The 20,968-nt window shown below is 39.1% G+C and overlaps 1 protein-coding gene and 1 long non-coding RNA gene across 2 annotated transcripts in view; both read right to left on the bottom strand.

Annotated features, from left to right (window-relative positions):
• LOC122666065 (multisubstrate pseudouridine synthase 7) overlaps nucleotides 1–20,968 on the bottom strand; it is an 89,041-nt gene that overhangs the window by 1,973 nt on the left and 66,100 nt on the right. Inside the window, exons 14-16 of the mRNA XM_043862178.1 lie at nucleotides 15,231–15,400; nucleotides 14,882–14,949; nucleotides 14,710–14,770 (exon numbers count right to left, since the gene is read on the bottom strand). Of these exons, the coding sequence (XP_043718113.1) occupies nucleotides 14,710–14,770; nucleotides 14,882–14,949; nucleotides 15,231–15,400 (299 nt within the window). The remainder of the gene's footprint in view (nucleotides 1–14,709; nucleotides 14,771–14,881; nucleotides 14,950–15,230; nucleotides 15,401–20,968) is intronic.
• On the bottom strand, nucleotides 1,164–14,703 carry LOC122666074. The gene is made up of 3 exons (XR_006333494.1): nucleotides 14,168–14,703; nucleotides 11,816–11,820; nucleotides 1,164–1,286 (listed from the first exon to the last, which is right to left on the bottom strand). It is a non-coding gene; the product is annotated as an uncharacterized LOC122666074 (long non-coding RNA).

Below are 20,968 nucleotides of genomic sequence, written 5' to 3'. Positions count from 1 at the left end.
ATTCTTGGAAACCTGGGGCTCGAAACCAGGACAGAAACTTATTTATGCCAAATATTATTTAAGTAAATGAAATAACTTATTTCATTTACTTAAGATATTATTCATAACTAAGCAAATACCCCCTTATTTGAATCCAATAAAAATAGTGAAAAATAAATTCCAAAAGGATAAAATGTCAACCCCCCAGTTCAAGAACAAAAACTGGATTTTCGGCGGTAGGTGCAATTTTCAACTTTGAAATGCTAGGGTTTTTCTCAAATCTTAATATGATAAAACATTGCAAAGTACCAAAAGAGTGGCAAAATATTCATTTGTTTTGATGTCTAAAAATTTATTTCCATTCAGAGCAATTTTAAACAGCATTCGTGCACACCAAAAAAGGTTTGACTGGAACATAACTCCTTCAATATAAATCAGATTTGAGCAATCTTGACTTGTTGGAAAACGTTAAAATTGATTTGAATGGAAATAAATTTTTACAGCGTATTCCTTATTTATGAATAATATCTTAAATGAAATAATTTCATTTACTTAAACGATATTAGGCATAAATAAATGTCTGTCCGGGTTCCGAGCTATGTTTCCTCAAATTTCGATGGGGATAAGTGAATTTATGTGTTTAGGTCGAAACTTGCGAACCAAAATATGGTCGAAACAATGTTGAAACCATGCGACATGTGATTCTGATCCTTGGTTTCGTCTCGATTTCTTGCGAAATGGAGATATCTCGGTTGAAACTGCCAATTTCGACCGAGTTCTTGAACCATGGTTAATGGTAGGGTTACCATTATCCTTTGTTTAGTGATGAATTTTGTAACTAGGTCAAAGATCATCAATCTTTCCCTTTTGGTGGATAATAAGGAAGAATAGAAGTAATGGCTTCTGACCTTGACACATACTAACGATTGAGCCATCTATTTGATAACTAAAAAGACCAGATGGTCATTTACTTAAAAAAGGGGGGGGGGGGCAAGAACCTTTGCTTGGCTCCAAGATACTTTACCATAGTTCTAATATGTTTTCCATCAAAGAAGACACCATGCTTGTGCTGCATTCATTACTGTTATGTTACATATCACAAATATATAAATATATCATACCTTATTTGGATTAGGTCACTCAGTCCATGGGACCGATTGGTCAACCCATCAGGTGTATCAGTCCACAAGACACTTGACATGCGTCAAGAGTCAAATATTCACATTTTATGACAAACACCATAACCATCTGGCTTTCTAGAAAATCTCTACGTAGCCGATTGGTCAAAAGTGGTTCAATCTCCCTATCTCCCTGCAGCAGATGTTTTGATGCAGGGAAGGAATATATAACATACTCCTGAAAGAAGAGCTAGGCCCAGCTCGATAGGGGCTAAGTCCAGCCATCTCGTGGGCTCAGTCCAGCCTAGTCATGGGCTTAGTTTGCTATTCTTTTTTTAATTTAAGCTGTTTCTATAATTCGAAACTTCCTCACTTGTGTGTGAGTTGTTTTGTTTTAGCATTAAGTTTCCTATTTGTCTTATGATTGCTAATAGCTAATAGGATTTTATTTTCTAGTCAAATTAGGAATAGGTTTGATTTTTTTCCTCTATAAACTTGTAGAGCCAAGGGCTCCTCACGATTTAAGAAATTAGAAGTTTGAAGCTATGAAACTCTGCTGTGTGATTCAGTCAATTATGGTGTGAAGCTAGGACAGAAGGAATCTGCTCCTGTGGGTGGGAAACCTTGGTTATCCCCTTATCAAACCTACTCTGTTTTCTTCCAATCCAGGTACTGATTTATTAACCCATCGATTAGCATTCCTCTTCTTAGTTTTCAACCTCTGGTTTGCTTTAGATTTCATCATCAGATCTTATATTATTGGTGATCAATTCCTGGTATTTTAGACCTCATTAATCTCTTATTTACCTACTTGTGGTATCCCTGTTTTTGATCAGTTTTCAATCTGACTTCTTTGATCACCTGCATAGTTGTCAAGCACCACCTAGGCATCGCTTAGGCCTTGGCCCTTATTTAAGCCAAATATCATTTAAGTAAATGAAACATTTACTTAATATATTATTAATAAATAAGCAACTACCCCCCTCCTATTTGGATCCAATAAAAATAGTTAAAAAATCAAATTCCAAGAGGATAAAAAGTAAACCCCCCAATTCAAGAAAAAACTGGATTTTTGGCAATAGGTGAAATTTTCAACTTTCTAATGCCGGGGTTTTTCTCAAATCTAAAAATTTCATAAATCTTAATATGATAAAACATTGCTAAAAACTAAAAGAACGGTAAAATATTCATTTGTTTTGATTTCTAAAAAAATATTTTCATTCAAAGCTATTTTGATAGCATTTGCGCACATCAAATAAGGTTTGACCGGAACGTAACTCCTTCAATATAATCAGATTTAAGCAATCTTAGATTTGTCGGAAAGCTGGTTTTGTGCTTTACTTAATACAAAAAGTCTCATGTAAAAATAAAATCATTTGACCAGTCAAACTTATTGGAGAATAAGAACATTTCTCTAAATCAAGAGCAGTTTAATTACTTATAGATAAGATCATATTTTCTAAGAACAATATAAACTAAATGTGAGACTAGGTATACCATGACAATGGTCAATTCCAAAAACAGTATAAACCAACTGTATGTTTGATTGTTTGAAACTTCCAATAGCTTGCTTCTTCAGTTTTGCTGTCTTCTAGTTCCATGTTGATTTTTGATGATTGATGTGTCTTAATATTGATTTTTTATGATTGGTTGTGACTTAGTGTTGATTTTGACAACTTGAAGTGGCTTAATGTTGATTTTTGATGATATAAGGTATATATTGTAACATACTAAATAATGTTAAAAAGAGGAGAAATAAAAAATAACACTTGGGCACCTTAGTCGCCTAAGCGCTTAGGCACTCCTCCACTGCCTTGGGTCACCTTGCCGCCTTGACCAAGATTCTGAATCTTTGTTTCGACCAGCCTAACTCGAACCTTGGTTTCGAGGCCCAAAAGTAGTTCTTTTGCCCTGAATTCTTGTTGTGCTGCCTATTTTTGACATTTTGAACCCAATCCATGCATTAGTTTCGCGTAGAGAACACTCAAAGTAATACTTGTAATGATGCAGATGCACTGCCCTAGACCGACCCAAACCCATCTAGTATCCAGACTGAGATGAACTGGGTCCAACTTGGGTGTCTTTGGCTATTAGGATTTTATTTATTTCGGGATTAACATGCAATCTTTTATTTTAATAGGAGATAAGTACTAGGATTTAGTTTCCCAATTTAGAGTAGGTTTCATGTTTGATTGAGACCTCCGTGCTCTCTCTCTCTCTCTCTCTCTTCTTCTATCCTTTTTCTCACTTCCCTATTCTTTTGGTGACAGTACCAAGTTTGAAGAAAACCTTGCTCACTACACCTTACACCAATCGATTGGTTCTGAGTTTTAAAGTTTGGTTTACCACCTTGAAGCGAGCCAGTCCTACATGATTTTATTCCCAGAATTCATCTCTTGTGGTGAGCCCTTGCACCAAAACCAAATCTGAAGCCCTATTCACCACCAGATAATGATTACATGAATTGTATCTTACTTTCACGGGTCATTTGAGTTGATTAATGGCAGCTTCGACTCTTTTCCCAGATTCCTAGAGGCAGCAGCCCTTTGAATTGCTGGTCTTTCCGCCATTGCAGGTCCTTCGTGAGGTTGAAAAAGACGATATCCCTTCCCATTATTTCTCGATTTCCCTAATCCTTATGTATTAATCCTTTTTTTTTTCCATAGTTTTCAAAAGTACCCTTTTCTTTTACCCATATTACCCACTATCCCTTATTTATATTTGATTCCAAATTTGCCCCCCATCACTTACATAAGTTTTGTTCCTTTGTTTTGCTTATTTGCTTTCTTTTAAATTTCCATTAATTACAAAATTGCCATCAGCCTTGATTACTTGAATCCTATTATTTGGGTGGGCCCATAAGCAATCCAATAAGGTTTTGGAACCCCAAATCTGCATTAAGTAGTTTTGACCCAAGTTTCATAGTGTATATTGTTCTTGGACATGGTATCGAATAAAGTTTGACCGGAACATAACTCCTTCAATATAAATCAGATTTAAGCAATCTTGTATTTGTTTGAAAGATTTGTAGGAAAGTTTTCCAACAAATCCAAGATTGCTTAAATATGATTTATATTGAAGGAGTTATGTTCCGGTCAAACTTAATTTGGCGTACGTGAATGTTGTTTTAAATCACTTTGAATGGAAATAGAATTTTAGACATCAAAACAAATGAATATTTTACCGCTCTTTTGGTTTTAGCAATATTTTATCATATTAAGATTTATGAAATTTTTAGGTTTGAGAAAAACCCTAGCATTTAGAAATTGAAAATTGCACCTACCGCCAAAAATCCAGTTTTTTGTTATTGAACTCGGGGGTTGACTTTTTATCCTTTTAGAATTTGATTTTTTTAACTATTATTATTGGATTCAAATAGGGGGTATTTGTTTATTTATGAATAATATCTTAAGTAAATGGGTATTTACTTAAATGATACTTGGCATAAATAAGTGTCTGTCCTAGTTTCTGGCATATTAATAAGTTTTGATGGGAATAAGTGAATTTATATAGGTGTTCACGTCGAAATTGGTGAAATTACCGAAATATGGTAGAAACTGATCGAACAAGCTGAAACATTGCATTTTTTAAACTCCCCCTTCAACTTGTCTCGAGAAACCGAGAGATCTCAGTCAAACCTGCAGTTTCGACCGAGATTTAGTTCCATGGGCTTGACAACTATGATCACCTAAGACTGATTTACTTACAAGGTTAGGACAAGCTTTTGGGATCTTCAAAGCCTCCCTAAAAGGGACTCTCGACCTGGGTCTGAGCTGACTTATAGATATACTGTTATACAAAATCACCTGAATTCTGTCTATTTTGTAAACCAGATGATGTAGATCAAATCAGGAAAAAGAAAAGACTGAAACACTGTTCACATAAACAGTGCCACAGCCCATATTGCCTTTGTGTGGGAATGCTTCTAGAAGATCCTGTGGGGCCCAAGACCAGATTGTGTGGAGGCTTTATTAGAAGATTTAATTTTGTCTATGCATGGGGGATTTAGGAGTTCAGTTTTGTTTCCATTTTTAGCTGACTCGGGTAACAAGTTAGTGAGTTATTTAGTTAAGTTACTTTCCTTTTTAGTTTCAACATTTTTGTTTCTATTTTAGCAAGTCAAATTGTCCTTGTAATGGTTGTCTAACAACAACTAAGTTAAGAGTCACTCAAACAGCAAGTTATTCTTTTTTTATTTTCATAGTTCAAGATCACGGCGAGATCTCGCTTATTTCTCGGTTTCGCAGCATCTCGAGTCGAGATTACAGGCGATACAAAATTAAAACCATAACTCGACTGAGATCTCGGTATCTCGCCGAGATCTCAAGCTATTTCTCAGTTTGGGTTCGACTCGACCGAACCAGACCTTATTACACCTTATAAAACATCACAACTCGACGAGATCTTGCCTCTGTGAAGGGGAAACTCCATCTTTGGGTGATTTTTTTCATTTCTTTTGGCAAATCACACCTTTAATACCTCACCAAAGCTTGATTCATTGAAGATTAATTAAATGGTTTATGGTTTGATGTATTTTAGTTCCTAATGCTTATGTAAGTTGTTTTGCAATTCTACTTTAATTATATGAGTTCTGTGTGCAATAGCCTAGGGTAGACCATGCACGCCGTAGACTACCAACTTAGGGTCCGTAGTCAAAGTACCATTTTGGGTTTGAATTTATAAGAACTAACGGTTCCATTGTGTTTAGAAGGCCTAAAATAGGGGAGTGTCAAGTTTCAGCCCCTATCTTACTCATATGGCCATCGAAACCTACCATTGAGTCGAGAAAAAAAAATACATGATTTCGCCAAGATCTAGGTTTTGTGGCCTGGCAAAAGCAGTGGCGAAACCGAGACCTAAAACCTTGTTTATTTTTAGTAACTTAGTCCTATATATTGTAATAGACCCAAGGGGTTTCCCCATGATTTGAATGTTGAATAGAATTGCTGTTTTGCAACTCCATTGTCCTGAGAGAGGCTGAAATGCCCTGGCTGAGATAGCTGACCTTTCCTATTCCTATCCTGCTTCCGTTGCTCAATTTCCCTTCTTTCTCTTTTATTTTCTATTTTGACTTCCAAATGTGTAACACAAAATCCATGACATCTAGCTGAGTTTACAGACTTGTAGGAGGTCCATGTTAAGCCCTACAACTATTGAAAGGATTGCTTGCTGGTTTGGAAGATCAAATACACCTGCGGTAGTTTAGTTTCTAATTTCGTGTTGCTGAATTCTGCTTGCTGATCTATGTTAACTGAGGTCCTATTGTGATGCAGGGCCATTGGCAGCCCCTGCCAAGCCCAGCCCAGGCCCAGTCAAGCACCCCAAGATGCACCATCTTAGGCCCAGGCCTCCTTGGCCCCCTGATTGAGCCTGCAGCCCAAGAGAACCAGACGAAGCCCAGACCTTGCATGGTCTGGCCAAGCCTAGCCTGCGTGCAATTTTTATGTCTTTTCATATATCTAGGTAGTTAAGTGTCTTTTTGTTTGCTCCTAAAAACCGTCGGCCTAGATTAGGCCGGACCGGGGATCCAAGATGGATGGCCAGGCTGCAAGCCGTATGGATGTGACCCACTTGGGCACGATCCTCTCTCATCAGCCCAAAGGTAGAACCACGTGGCAGGTGCTTAGAGAATACTGGAAGAAGAGGGAAATCGCCCAAGAGACGTGAAAACGCAGTGTGAGGTGGGCCCCACCATGGCTACAGGCGGTTGGAAGTAATACAGGCCTGATGGGACACATGGCAAGCGCTGATTGAGGCTGGGAAATATGGGACTGAGAGAAACGGGGTTATACGTGCCATAAGGCCGTGCATTGTATGCTGCCATCAAAGAGTTACCCTTTTAAATTTGAATAACAAAGTGGAAAGGTGGGACCCGCCATGACTATAGATGGTGGGAGGTTACAAACCCCACATGGCCACATGGCACAGGAGATTAGCACTTTGGAATGAAAGTGGCCCCAATACAAGGAAGGAGGTGGAAGTGTTGGTTATGAGAGTTACCAAGTAAATGTCTTCTATATAAGACAAAAGCCAAGCAAAAAGAAAAGGGACCCAATGGATCAACAACACACTCTAGACAAGAGTCTTTATCTTTATTTTATCTTTCAAGATGTAGTCTTTCATCTTTCCCTGTAATTTTTGCTGGAGTTGGCTTCCAGCCACCAATGCCTCATTGGCTTGTGTTTTAAGGGGCATTCATATAGGTCTTACTTGGAGAATAACTCCAGCAACAATGTCTTTTGGCCCGTGTTTCAGAAGACAACCATCATCATCAAGTTGCAAGCTTCATCAGTCCGTGGCTGGCAGAGTTGTGGAAGCTTCATCAATTCCGTTTTTGGGAGATGCTTGGAGAATAACTCCAACAATCTTGTCTTTTGGCCCATGTTTCAGAAGACGACCATTAACATCAGTTGCAAGCTCCATCAATCCATGGCTGGCGAGTTGTGGAAGCTTCATGTGGAAGCTTCATCAAATCCGTTTTTGGGAGATTATGCGATTTGGTCGTAGAATAGTTGTAGTATAAATACCAAGTTGTAAACCTCATCAATGTCGGATTTCATAAGTTGTACGGACTCCAATCGGATACAGACTGCAAGTAAGCAACTTTTATTTTCAATCTTCTTCCTTTGTTTCGTCCATCACAATTTTCTTTCAACCAGAAGACCTTAGAGCTACTCAGGCACGGAAGGATCCCCTTCTCGTCCTGGTTAGAAGTCAAAACAGGCCGTTTCTGGCCTCTTAGAACAGGCCGTTTCAGCCTGGTTGGAAGTTAGAATAGGCTGTTTTGTCCTGGCTGGGAGATGGAGTAGGTCGTTTCATCTTAGAACAGGCCGTTTAGCCATTTAGAACAGGCCGTTTCGTCCTGGTTGGAAGCCCAGATAGGCCGTTTCCAGTTCCGTTTAGGCCTGCTTCAAAGGCTCTGGTACGCCCGTGTTACCTCCACCCATAGTTCAAAATCTCGCGAAATCTCGATCGAGATTTCGTAAATTTTGAGCTGCTCGAAACGAAATGCTACTTCGAATCGAAAAAATACAATATCTCGAGCGAAATTCTCGAAATTTCGTGATATCTCGAGATTTTGGAGAGATTTCGAATTTTTCGTCAAACCCCTTTATATAAAAGACCAAATTTCGTCAGTCTCGGTTGAAACGAGACTTCAAAACAGCTCTGGTTTTTTGGTTTTTGCTTGGTTTTTGCTCATTTCTTCTCCATTCTTCCACTTCCCAATTGAATCCTTGCCGCATCTACGCCGGAACCAATTGGAGAACACAAGATTCAAACTTCTTAGCACATTTGTGAAGCCTTTCCACTATTTCAGGTAAAACCATATTCTGAAAATTGATTTTTTTTTTAGGGAAATGCATGATCAATATGTGTGTTTGTGATGAAATAAATATATGTTAGACACCGGAAGCCGATCTACAACTTCACGGTGTCGAAAACACCATTTTAGGTGACTATTTGTCCAAAACACCATTTTGGGTGACTATTTTTGCAATTTGAACATTTAGATGTGTTTATATAGCCTAAAATAGGGTTTCCATGAAGTTTCAGGCCTTAACTTGGCCAAAAACCCACCGAAATGGCCTACTAAAACATACCAGAAAAATAAAATATTTCGGTCAGCCCGAAATACCGAAACGAAACAAGTTCTCGAACAATGCCTCCACCACGTGTGTTGTGCCCCTGTGTGGAAGTGTTGGATTTTCTACCAACACATTTTGGCATACCCGGTGGGACTCCAGAAAGCAAAATCGTGATGATTTGAGGAAGAAGAAATGCTGATGAAGGGGGATCCAGTCCCAAATTAGGCAGTAAAGATGTGCTCAATCAGGGGCAAGTCCTGTTGTGACGAGCATCGGGAAACCGCAACCCATCTTCAAGGGGCACGGTTTATGTACTGGCCTTGCTGCTAGTGTTTTGGTTGGCCGTCAGCCTATTGTCCAACGAAAAACTACAGACACCAAGCAAGGGGCAAGGGCGGCAGAAATCTGCTGCATAGCCACGTTTTCTGCAATAGAGTAGGCTGTTACCAAAAAAAAAAAAAAAAAGAAGGGAAATCTGAGGTATACTCAAAGCAAAAGGCCGATTTACTCAGCTCGGTGGAGTACAAGACGTGGGTAGTTAAAGATAAGTCAGATTATCTCTCTCTCTCTCTCCTCTCATATGCTTTCCACAACTTCCATCGTTCTTTCCTAAAATCTCTCATTTATCTCTCATCTTCCCATTATCACTCTCTCTCCTCTCACATGCCACCCACAACTCCAATCTCTCCTAAACTCTCTCTTCCCTATCCCAAATCTCACGTTCCCCTCTCCTATCTCTCTCCCTAAACTACCTCTAATTCCCTCCACATGCTACCACTTACTCCTTAACCCCCACCGTTATCTCCATTTTTTTCTTGAACCACCATAACTATATCCCACTCTCCTACCTACTTACTCCTTAATCCCCACCATATGATCCATACCACTTTCTTATCCACTTAATCCCCACCATTATCTCCATTTTTCCCCTCTATATCATTTATGGTAAAAGAGATGGAGAATTAACGGTGGAAGGAGAACCAGAAGGAGGGTCCCATCTCCAACTCAATGCATAAGGTTGTGAGCATGAAAAATCTTTCCTAGTACAAACAGCCTCACGACCCCAACGTTGCCATTCACACCTCCGCTGGTCACCACAAGCGCAAGAGAAGAGTTCCATGAAAAAATCAGGTTTCTAGCCATGCGAAGAAGGGAGGTGAAGAAGAACAAGTCATCCACCAAGGGAACCCAACTTTGGCAAATTTTGCAACCCTCGCCGGTGAATTGAAACATTAGGATTCCCGTGCAGGCATTTCTAATGACACTCACTACAACCGCTTCACTTCGGTCAACAGCAGCAGCGGTCCCAACAATAATGGCCGAACACGGCCGGTCAGGGTGATAGTACATGAATAAATGAATGGTGATGTTGTTTGAATCAGTCTCAAGCCGGAATCAACAAAAGGAGCGGAGCGAGTAGTGACAGTGGCATCGTATTTCGGTCAATAGGCCGAAACTTAAGACTGATAAAAACACATTGACAATCCCATTCGAACTCATGTGGCCTTGTTCAAATGGGATTGTGAGGGGCACTGTTTGCTCCTAAAAATCGTTGGCCCATATTAGGCCGGACCGAGGATCCAAGATGGATGGCCAGGCTGCAAGCCGTATGGATGTGACACACTTGGGCACGATCCTATCTCATCAGCCCAGAGGCAGAACCATGTGGCAGGTGCTCAGAGAATACTGGAAGAAGAGAGAAATCGCCCAAGAGACATGAGAACGCAGCGTGAGGTGGGCCCCACCATGGCTACAGGCGGTTAGAAGTAATACAGGCCTGATGGGACACATGGTAAGCGCTAATTGAGGCTAGGAAATATGGGACTGAGAGAAACGGGGTTATATGTGCCATAAGGCCGTGCATTGCATGCTGCCATCAAAGAGTTACCCTTTTAAATTTGAATAACAAAGTGGAAAGGTGAGACCCGCCATGACTATAGATGGTGGGAGGTTACAAACCCCACAGGACCACATGGCGCAGGAGATTAGCACTTTGGAATGAAAGTGGCCCCAATACAAGGAAGGAGGTGGAAGTGTCGGTTATGGGAGTTACCAAGTAAATGTCTAAGCCAAGCAAAAAGAAAAGGGACCCAACGGATCAACAACACACTCTAGACAAGAGTCTTTATCTTTATTTTATCTTTCAAGATGTAGTCTTTCATCTTTCCCTGTAATTTTTGCTGGAGTTGGCTTCCAGCCACCAATGCCTTATTGGCTTGTGTTTCAAGGGGCATTCACATAGGTCTTACTTGGAGAATAACTCCAGCAACAATGTCTTTTGGCCCGTGTTTCAGAAGACAACCATCATCATCAAGTTGCAAGCTTCATCAGTCCATGGCTAGCAGAGTTGTGGAAGCTTCATCAAATCCATTTTTGGGAGATGCTTGGAGAATAACTCCAGCAATCTTGTCTTTTGGCCCATGTTTCAGAAGACGACCATTAACATCAAGTTGTAAGCTCCATCAATCCATGGCTGGCAGAGTTGTGGAAGCTTCATCAAATCCGTTTTTGGGAGATGCTTGGAGAACAACTCCAACAATCTTGTCTTTTGGCCCGTGCTTCAGAAGGCGACCATTAACATCAAGTTGCAAGCTCCATCAATCCATGGCTGGCAGAGTTGTGGAAGCTTCATCAAATCCGTTTTTGGGAGATTATGCGATTTGGTCGTAGAATAGTTGTAGTATAAATACCAAGTTGTAAACCTCATCAATGTCGGATTTTACAAGTAGTAATGACTCCAATCGGATATAGACTGCAAATAAGCAACTTTGATTTTCAATCTTCTTCCTTTGCTTCGTCCATAGCAATTTTCTTTCACCCAGAAGACCTTATAGCTACTCAGGCACGGAAAGATCCCCTTTTTGTCCTGGTTAGAAGTCAGAACAGGCCGTTTCAGCCTGGATGGAAGTTAGAACAGGCCGTTTCGTCCTGGCTGGGAGATGGAGCAGGTCGTTTCATCTTAGAACAAGCTGTTTCGTCCTGGTCGAAAGTTAGAACAGGCCGTTTCGTCCTAGTTGGAAGCCCGGACAAGCCGTTTCCAGTTCCGTTTGGGCCTGCGTCAAAGGCTCTGGCATGCCCGCGTTACCTCCACCACTTGCGTTGTGCCCTATGTGTAGGTGTTGGATTTTCCACCTACACTTTTCATATTCTTAGGCAGATTTATTATTTTCCTTGTTTGTAGTTTCAAGTCTTGGAACAAGTCTAGTTTTCTTGGGGTTAGTTTCAATGTTTTGGGGTTTGTTCCTAAGTGTTGGAATTTCATCTAGCTTGGGATATCCAACAGTCTATTTATTAAGATTCATCTAACCAAAGGTTTAACTGAACCTTTTCCGCCCCTATATAAAGAAACCGTGGGAGCCTTCTTTGGCAATGAAAATTGAAAAAAAAAAAGAACTTCTCTTGAAGATTACATCCTATGGAACTCAGGTGGGCTGTGGATCTCTTTTGCAGGACCTAGGTGGACTCCTACGGTGGGCTCTAGTGGATCTCTAGCAGCCAAAAATTATCTTTAAATTTCTGTTTATTTTCTCTCTTCAATTTCAACCATCATCCATACCATACCCATCATCAATCACAACTTCATCACAATCTTTCTTTCCTTTTCCTTTTTATTTGCAGCCTTCCTCTTCATAAAACTCTTCAATAGTGGCCCTTTCTTTACTTTCCATTAAACCAGATCTCGACCCTGGCAGCAGCCTTACTTGACTGCACCAGGGTCGAGATCTGGTTAAATGGAAAGTAGAGAAAGGGCCACTGAGAGTTTTATGAAGAGGAAGGCTGCAAATTAAAGGGAAAAGGAAAGAAAGATTGTGATTGATGGTGGGTATGGTAACGATTATGGTTGAAATTGAAGAGAAAGAAGATAAATAGAAATTTAAAGATAATTTTTGGCTGCTAGAGATCCACAAGAGCCCCACCGTAGGAGTCCACCTAGGTCCTCCAAAAGAGATCCACAGCCCACCTGAGTTCCACAGGATGTAATCTTCAAGAGAAATTCTTCTTTTTTTTTCAATTTCCGTTGCCAAAGAAGGCTCCCACGATTTCTTTATATAGGGGAGGCAAAGGTTCAGTTGAACCTTTGGTTAGATGAATCTTAATAAATAGACTATTGGAATTCCCAAGCTAGAGGAAATTCCAACACCTAGGAACAACCCCCCATACATAGAACAAACCCCAAAACATTGAAACTAACCCCAAGAAAACTAGAGACTTGTTCCAAGACTTGAAACTACGAACAAGGAAAATAATAAATCTGCCTAGGAATATGAAAAGACACTTAACTACCTAGATATATGAAAAGACATAAAAATAAGAGACTAAATAAAATTGGGCCACACATTGGCCATTACAAAAATTGTACGCAGGCTAGGCTTGGCCAGACCATGCAAGGTCTAGGCTTTGTCTGGTTCTCCTGGGCTGCAGGCTCAATCAGGGGGCCAAGGGGGCCTGCGCCTGGGCCTCAGATGGCACATCTTGGTGTACTTGACTGGGCCTGGGCTGGGCTTGGCAGGGACTGCCGATGGCCCTGCATCATATTGTGCTGTAGTTTTTGGTGTTCTAATCTCATCACCAAGTCCTTCATTCGATCACCAGGAGACCATATTCTGAAGCTTGTAGTTTAGAGTTTCAGAACTCCTTAGTTCTGCACCTGAGGCTCCCTGGTCCACTTCAAGTTCTGCTGCAAGTTTAAGTGACTGATCACCTGCAGACTTACTCCTAATCAGTATCGTATTAGGGGAAGTAATTCCTCACTTGAAGAACTACCTTCGACTCTGATTTGGAAACAAATTGCTGACTGGTTTGTCTAAAACCTTGATACTTAATTTCAGTCCTTACCATCAATTTTTGTGACCTGCATATATCATCACATCTGGCCATAAGAATTAGCCTAAACTTGGAGGGCTAATCCACCCTAACAGAGCCTAGACTCGACCTGAGTGTAAGGTCCATCAGCTGGGTGAATATCATTATTCTTTTACACCTTCTATTTGTGGCTGTTGAGCATAGACTGACCTGCGGTTAAGGGGCTTGTTTACTAACTGGGTTTTATTACATTGTGGGTAATATTGGGGTTAGATTACTGTAATCCAGCCTTATATTACCAGACCTGAGATTTCTTAATTACTTCAAATCAGACCATTGGATTTGATCCAGATTTTAGGATTTGATTGAACTTATATAGAGTGAAACACAAACTATGTTGGGGGCTGTTCTGGTTCTCGGATTTGGTTTAACATGAAATCTTCTTTCTGCTGAATCTCAATTTCAGATGTGTTTCTTCTAATTACTTTCAATCTGACCATTAGATTACTCCTATCTTCTGAAGTATATCCCTACTACTTGTTTGTGACTGATTGTCAAAGTTTAACCTTCATCTGAGAAGGTTGACTTTTCTATTGACTTTTGGATTGACGTTCTGATTTGGGTTTGCTTGGGATCTTGTCCAGGAGGTGTTAGGGTTCGTCCTACCTACCCGCCCCCCACCATGTTTCCTTGGAAAAGACCATTCACTTTCAAGGTTTGTATATGATCTCTTATTTAGGATGATTCCTTGTTACTTCCCAGGCTTTCACAAGAAGTTTCTTAAAAGTTTCCAATTCGATTATAGAATGTGATAGCTATTTTCTTTTCGTTGCTAAGGGTGGAATTACCAAGTGAATATGAGCATAACATCGCTATCAGCAGAGGTCACAACCCTTCTTGAATGTTGTTTTGCAACATCTGTCAGGAAAAATAATTTGTAGCCCAGATATAACAGGAATATAGTTTACCTAATCGACTAATTTCTGAACATCCATAAACTGTGAATGGATTTAGTTGAACTATGTAAGCAAATTCTTTAATTTTCCATTAGATTGACATAAACTTTGGCAAGATAAAAACACAAACTGCGAATCGAGAAGCATGTATATTTCCAAACTCTCTAGTAAATAACAAATTTGCAGCCACAAGAACCAAGGAAGTGAAAAGAAAATGCTGCAGCTATTGGATAGATCAGAAATTGTAGCAGTAAGGAAACAATGCACCTTCTTTGCCAGATCATGATAAACTTCAGCAATGTCATTCGTCGGATAGAGCACCCTTGAACTGCCAAGGATAAAGGGAAAAAAATTGAAAGAAATTAAAGAAAAATTCAATTTAAGGCCAACATCACCTGGAATCTAGATGGATCTGACTGGGTTTCTTAGCTGCTCTCACCCAGGCAATGGGAGTATGACATCATCAATTTTATAGTCGTCTCCAAGTAGATCCTCTGCATTCAAGATCTGCCAGTAGATAGATTAGAAGAAAAATATAGAAGCTACCAATATTAGTTTCTACCAAACTTTTATTTTGACCTAGATATGTCTGGCCTGAGTTGAAATAGTCATACAAGATTATTATTGCATAGCACTGGAAACAATGTGGCCTACAATATAAAAACACTATACTAAAGTGTACAAGTAAAAATTACAACGAAGATGTCTAATAACTTAAAAATACATAATTACCTGCATAAAATCCTGTGCAAACAGCATAGGCAACATAGAGATTTTGAGTTACTAACCTTCACAGGAGTATCCTTTCCTTCAGGAGGTGTTATTTCTGAGATCTCATCTATATGGCTAAAATCATTTTCATTATCTTCCTCACTTTCTGGTTTAAAAGCTTCCATCAGTGTGTTGGTAGGAGCTCGTTTACAATACACCAGATCTCCAGGCACTACTTGGTCAATTCCTGCCACAGAAGAAAGTTTTTAAGAACTAGAAATATACCCAAAAAATAAAACCACTTTTCAATAGCGCTGTATTATCTTCATCAACTACTTCAAGGGTTTTTTTTTTTTTTATTCGGGGGGGAGAGGGAGGGGTGTTAGGGGTGGATTAGATTCAACAAGCTAAGACAATTTTGCTCAGCTGAATCCCAAGCATAGTTCATAATCTCGGTATCCGGATCGATGTCTTGAGTCGGATCGGCTGGATCAAATCGGGAACACCCAAACTTAGGCCAAATATGACATTTTTGCCCCTGTTTTATGTAAAAAAATCTTTTTTTTTAACCTTTTTACCCTTGTCCATACATGTGGATCGGATTGGTCTTGAGACCGATACCAATCCGATCTGAGATTACGAACTATGATCCCAAGACAATATTTTGCGTATCCATGATGCAATTAAGATTGTTTAATTGGGTTTACAAAGACTTTATTTTCGCCCATATGAGTTTTATGGGCCTTGGGCTTTTATTTTTAAGTTTACTGATGTAATAGGCTTCTTTTATAAGCCCATAATTGGGGTCTTAATTCGGTATACGGGATTAAGTATATGGATAAGATTAGGGGTGCAAGTTTGGCCCTGTCGGCCCGAACCCGCCGTCAACCCGAATAGGGCCTGGGCTGAGATATTTGGCCCTGAGGGCGGGACAAGGCTGGAAATTTCTGGCCCTGAGTCAGAGTTGGGTCGGGCTAGGGTTGAGGCCTCGAGCTAAGCTTGACCCGGCCCGGCCCGACCCTGATTTAAGTTATACTATGAAATATATATTGATATAATATATACATTATAAACTTTAAACGTCAAAAACATTTTTTTATATAATATATTATATATGAAGACAATAAGTGTCACGCCCCCATTCCTGAACCACGGGGAATGCAACCGGAGCGTACCAATATGCTCTCAAACTGCCAAAATCACAGATGCAATATACAGGATTAACTCACACACACGACCACAGAAGATCAAAACAGGTTAAAATAGTAATATCATAGTTTACAGAACCAATGTGATAACTTATATAATGTTTGTTTAAGTTTACCCTCCCATTACAGATCATTCCAATCAGAACCTATGTATTACTTACTGTATAAATAATACATCTATCATGAAAGGAATCAAAAGAATACACCTATAAATCAAATAGGAATAAATCAAGTGTATCAAAAGATGGCTACCTGTAGACACCCTAATTTTGCTCGCAAAATATCCCTAAAAGCCATAAAATATCCAAGCCACCGATGTCCCCTCAGATAAGATTAACCGGCTAAAACTAAAATAAAAAATCTAAATCAGCCCAAACCCAATCAAAACCCAAACCAGTCTAAATCTAATTAGCCCAAGCCCAAATCAAGCCTAATAAAACCCAAATCCAATTAAAAAGGGATAGTTTGGCCAAAAAATGTAAAAGAAGGGGCAATTCGGTCATAAGAAAAAGAAGAAAAAAGAAGGAAGAAAACAAACTTTAGATATTTAGGAAGGGTAGTTTAGGAAAGTAAAAATAAAAAAGCTAAAAAAAATTGAAAAAAAGTATAAAAGCAAAGAAGTCAGAAACGAGAGGGTCTTCTTCTGATTTTGGAAATTCATTTTTTTTTTTTATCAATTCTTCGTTCTTCAGAGAGCAAGAAAATAGAGAGGAGAGAAAAAAGAGAGAAAACTTAGGGTTCCGAAATTTCAGGAAGAGGGAATTAGAGAGAGAGAGAGAGAGTAGAGGAGAGGAAGGGAGAAAGAATGGAGAACTGGAGTTGACCATTCGATCATCCTAAATCTACGCTGGAGCCAAGGAAGTGTTGTTGTGGAGTCTTGGAGCGATTGCTTGCTCGTTGATCCGAGGAGTTCTTGTTCTAGATTTCGATTTGATATGTTTTGATAGTAATTTCCTTCAAACACTTAATCCTATCATCTCCCAGGGTTTGATTAAGACACTATACCAAAGCCCATTCTTGCCACAAGGGCAAACAAAAATCAAGAAAGTCAATTGCCCCAAAAAAAAAGTAGCAAAGGTGCAAAAGAATTCAATAGACCAAACAAGGGCATAGAAAAATCAAAAGAGTCAATAACCCAAAAAGGGGGCAAAGAAAAAGTTGCAATTCAAGAAAAAGAGTCCCATATCCCGATCAGGGGCAAGAAAGAGGACTCTCACAGAATAAAAAAGGGAGTTTGATTCTCAGTTAGACCCTGGGAGCATACTTCCTTTGGAGCCAAGTCCTAAGCCCCATTATTTCCTAATGAAGTCCTCCTAGGCCAGATGCGGTGAGGTTTTCCTCTAATAGCTTTGAGCTCACCCGGCTATGATGAAACTTAATTATCAAAGCTTTTACATGTGTCGAAGGAACGCAATGTTCGAAAAAGAGAAAGAAAGAAGAGCCTCTTACAAAACAGAGCCTGAAGGAAAGAAACAAAGTGTAGTCGAGCCAAGAGTTGTCAAATTCTTAGTTAAATCCTGGAGCATACTTTGAGCCTTTCACCCTTCCTTTGGAGCCAAGTCCTAAACCCCATTACAACCTAGAGAAGTCCTCCTGGATTATGTGATGACGAGATCTTTTCCGACGACAGTTTCGGGCTTACCCGGCTATGATAGAGCTTAATCATCAATGTTTTGAAACTAAAGCCATGTCTCTTTTCACGGAATTACGTTTGAACTGATCCCTCTCCAGGGTACGTAGGCAGTTTCGCACATACTTTTGTTGAGCTCGGTCTCTACCTATTTTCCAAAAAAAATATCATCCACTTTTGCAATCCCTCTTCCTTGAAATATGTCCGCATTGTCACATCCTGGTTTACGCAAGAAGCTTATCTCAAGCACAAAATCCGATCCTTTTCATCTCTTCCTCTCATTTTTCCATCTACATGTTCCTCATTCATTTATTCAAAACATCTCTCTCATGATCAATGAAAGGAACAATGATAAGATTGCTTTAGTGCTCATGAAAGAGCAAGAGTAAAAGATCTTCCGGTCAGTGGGGTAAAAGATGAGAGCAAAAGCGGCATAGTGATACACAATATGCAAGGGCATAGTCTGATACCGAGAACAATCAGAAACAGATATTGTTATGTTTTGCAAGATGTAAGGTCCCTCATAGAAAAATCCGAAATCAGTTACAAGGTTGCCTCATTGTAGGGACAGTTCATTGAATAAGAATTTCAAAAGGGTGACTCTAGTTCCAGTACAATCGACAAGGAGAAGTAAGCTCATACTTTTTCACTTTTGGTTCAATTTGGATTTACTCTATCAAAGAGAGGGAATACCCACTTCATTTCAAACCCATACATACCATCACTTATTACCACAAGCCCTCGTGTTCATCATCAACCCGTCCATAGAACACTCCAAAATCACCCCCTGTAATCCTTGACTAGAATGATGTCAAATTGAAATCATTTTGCATTTGAATCCGTTCGAAAATTTGTTGATCCCTATCGAATAATGGTGTGCCCCCATTCTCTCATGCCTAATATCATAAACAAACCATTGGCTATTGGCCATATGAAATGTCAAAATTCTCGTGATGAAATCTGGTGCAATACTCAATGTTGGTTTGTCTTCCCTTGTTAAAGCTTTGTTTGATATCTATCTTTACTTCTGAAAAGACATAAATAATGTTGTCAAAAATCATCATTCATACATTCCTGCATAAGCATAGACTTCATCAACCCTAGATAATCTGAACCAGTCAGTTTCAGTCATGATCAGGCATTTATCACAACACTATCATGTCATTCTTCATAGGCACACATTTGACAAAACCCAAACAATAAAGCCGTGCATGATCTCATCAATCACCATTCCTTAGTAATTTAAACCATGGGTAGATCATCATTTGTCATCCTTCATTCTTGATCAAAAACCTCTGTAGCTAGTCATTTCATCTTTCACTCCATTCTAACCCAAAACCTCTGTAGCTAATCGTTCCATCTTTCACTCCATTCTTGGTCAAAAACTTCTATAGCTAAACATTCCATCCAACACTTACATTGTCATTCCATATTTACACTTTCATAATAAAAATCCTCCATAAGAACTTCCATATCCAATCATTCCATCTTTCTTTTCATGGCCAAAGCCTTCCATTGTCAAACATGATCATGAGAATCTTCAGCTCACCATCCCACACTTAGATGATCATTTCTTCTGACAATTTCATAATTAAAAGCTACTATAACCGATTATTCCATTCCTGATCAAAGCTTTTCATTTTCGCAATACACAACTTCCATACCCAATCACAGTCAAGTGTATCTATATCCCATCATTCCTTCATCTTACACTTTCATGATTAAAAGCTTCCATAACCGATTACTTCACTCTTGGCCCAGAACTTTTGTAGCCAATCATCCCTTTCACTTTTCATGACCAAAACCTTCCTAATTGGTCGCAATCGTGAACATCATAACCTACCATTCCATTTTGCACTTTTATGATCACTTTATATTATGGTTTCATTGTCTTACCCGTCATTGATTAGAAGTTCCCATAGTCGATCACTTCATCCCTGATCAAAAGCTTTCATTCCATCCACCTCATCAATCCTCGTAGTCTCGCTTTTAATTCCCCCTAGAAATCCTTTGGTTTAAAGTGGAAATCCTATCCCCGGATTTTCAAAAGGCCTCAATCGAAGCCTAAATCAATCAAATCAATTCAAGTCTATCAAAATCAAATCAATCAACCCAAGCCTAAATCAATCAAATCAAATCAATTCAAGTTTATCAAATCAATCAACTCAAATCAATTCAAGTCTATCAAATCAATGCAAATCAAATCAATTCAAGTCTATCAAATCAATTCAAGTCCATCAAAACAATCAAATCAATCCAAATCAAATCAATTCAAGTCTATCAAATCAAATCAATTCAAACCTATCAAATCAGTCAAGTCTATCAAATCAAATCAATCCAAATCAATTCAAGTCTATCAAATCAAATCAATTCAAGTCCATCAAATCGATCAAAATCAATCCTGATCAAATCAAATCAAATCAATCCAAATCAAGTCAATCCTTAATTCTAGTGTAAACTTTTAGAAAATCCTTTGGTTTAAAGCTGAAATGCTACCCCCGGATTTTTTTTAAAAGGTTTCAATCCAAGTAAATCCTTAGTTCTAGTGTAAACTTTTAGAAAATCCTTTGGTTTAACGCCGAAGGGCTACCCCCGGATTTTCAAAAAGGTTTCAATTCAAAAATTTCAAGTCAGTCCAAGTCAAGTCTTCCAGTCCTTAATTTCAGTATAAGCCTCTAAAAGCATAGTCCATCAGCCTTTAATTCTGATTTAGTCCTCCTAACTTCATCAGTCAAATAAAATCCTAAATCTAAAAAATTATATGCATAAATGGCAGCAAATTTGAGATCTCTTTTCTTTACCCTCACATCATTTCATGATCCGCGAGTAAAGAGGGGCATTTTGTAGACACCCCAATTTTGTTCGCAAAATATCCTTAAAAGCCATGAAATATCCAAGCCACCGATGTCCCCTAAGATAAGATTAACCGACTAAAACTAAAATAAAAAATCTAAATCAGCCCAAACCCAATCAAAAC

This window comes from Telopea speciosissima, chromosome 1 (assembly GCF_018873765.1).
Source record: "Telopea speciosissima isolate NSW1024214 ecotype Mountain lineage chromosome 1, Tspe_v1, whole genome shotgun sequence".
NCBI classification, from domain to species: domain Eukaryota; kingdom Viridiplantae; phylum Streptophyta; class Magnoliopsida; order Proteales; family Proteaceae; genus Telopea; species Telopea speciosissima.
Note: the sequence above shows the minus strand (reverse complement) of the source record. Positions and strands in the feature narration are given on the sequence as shown.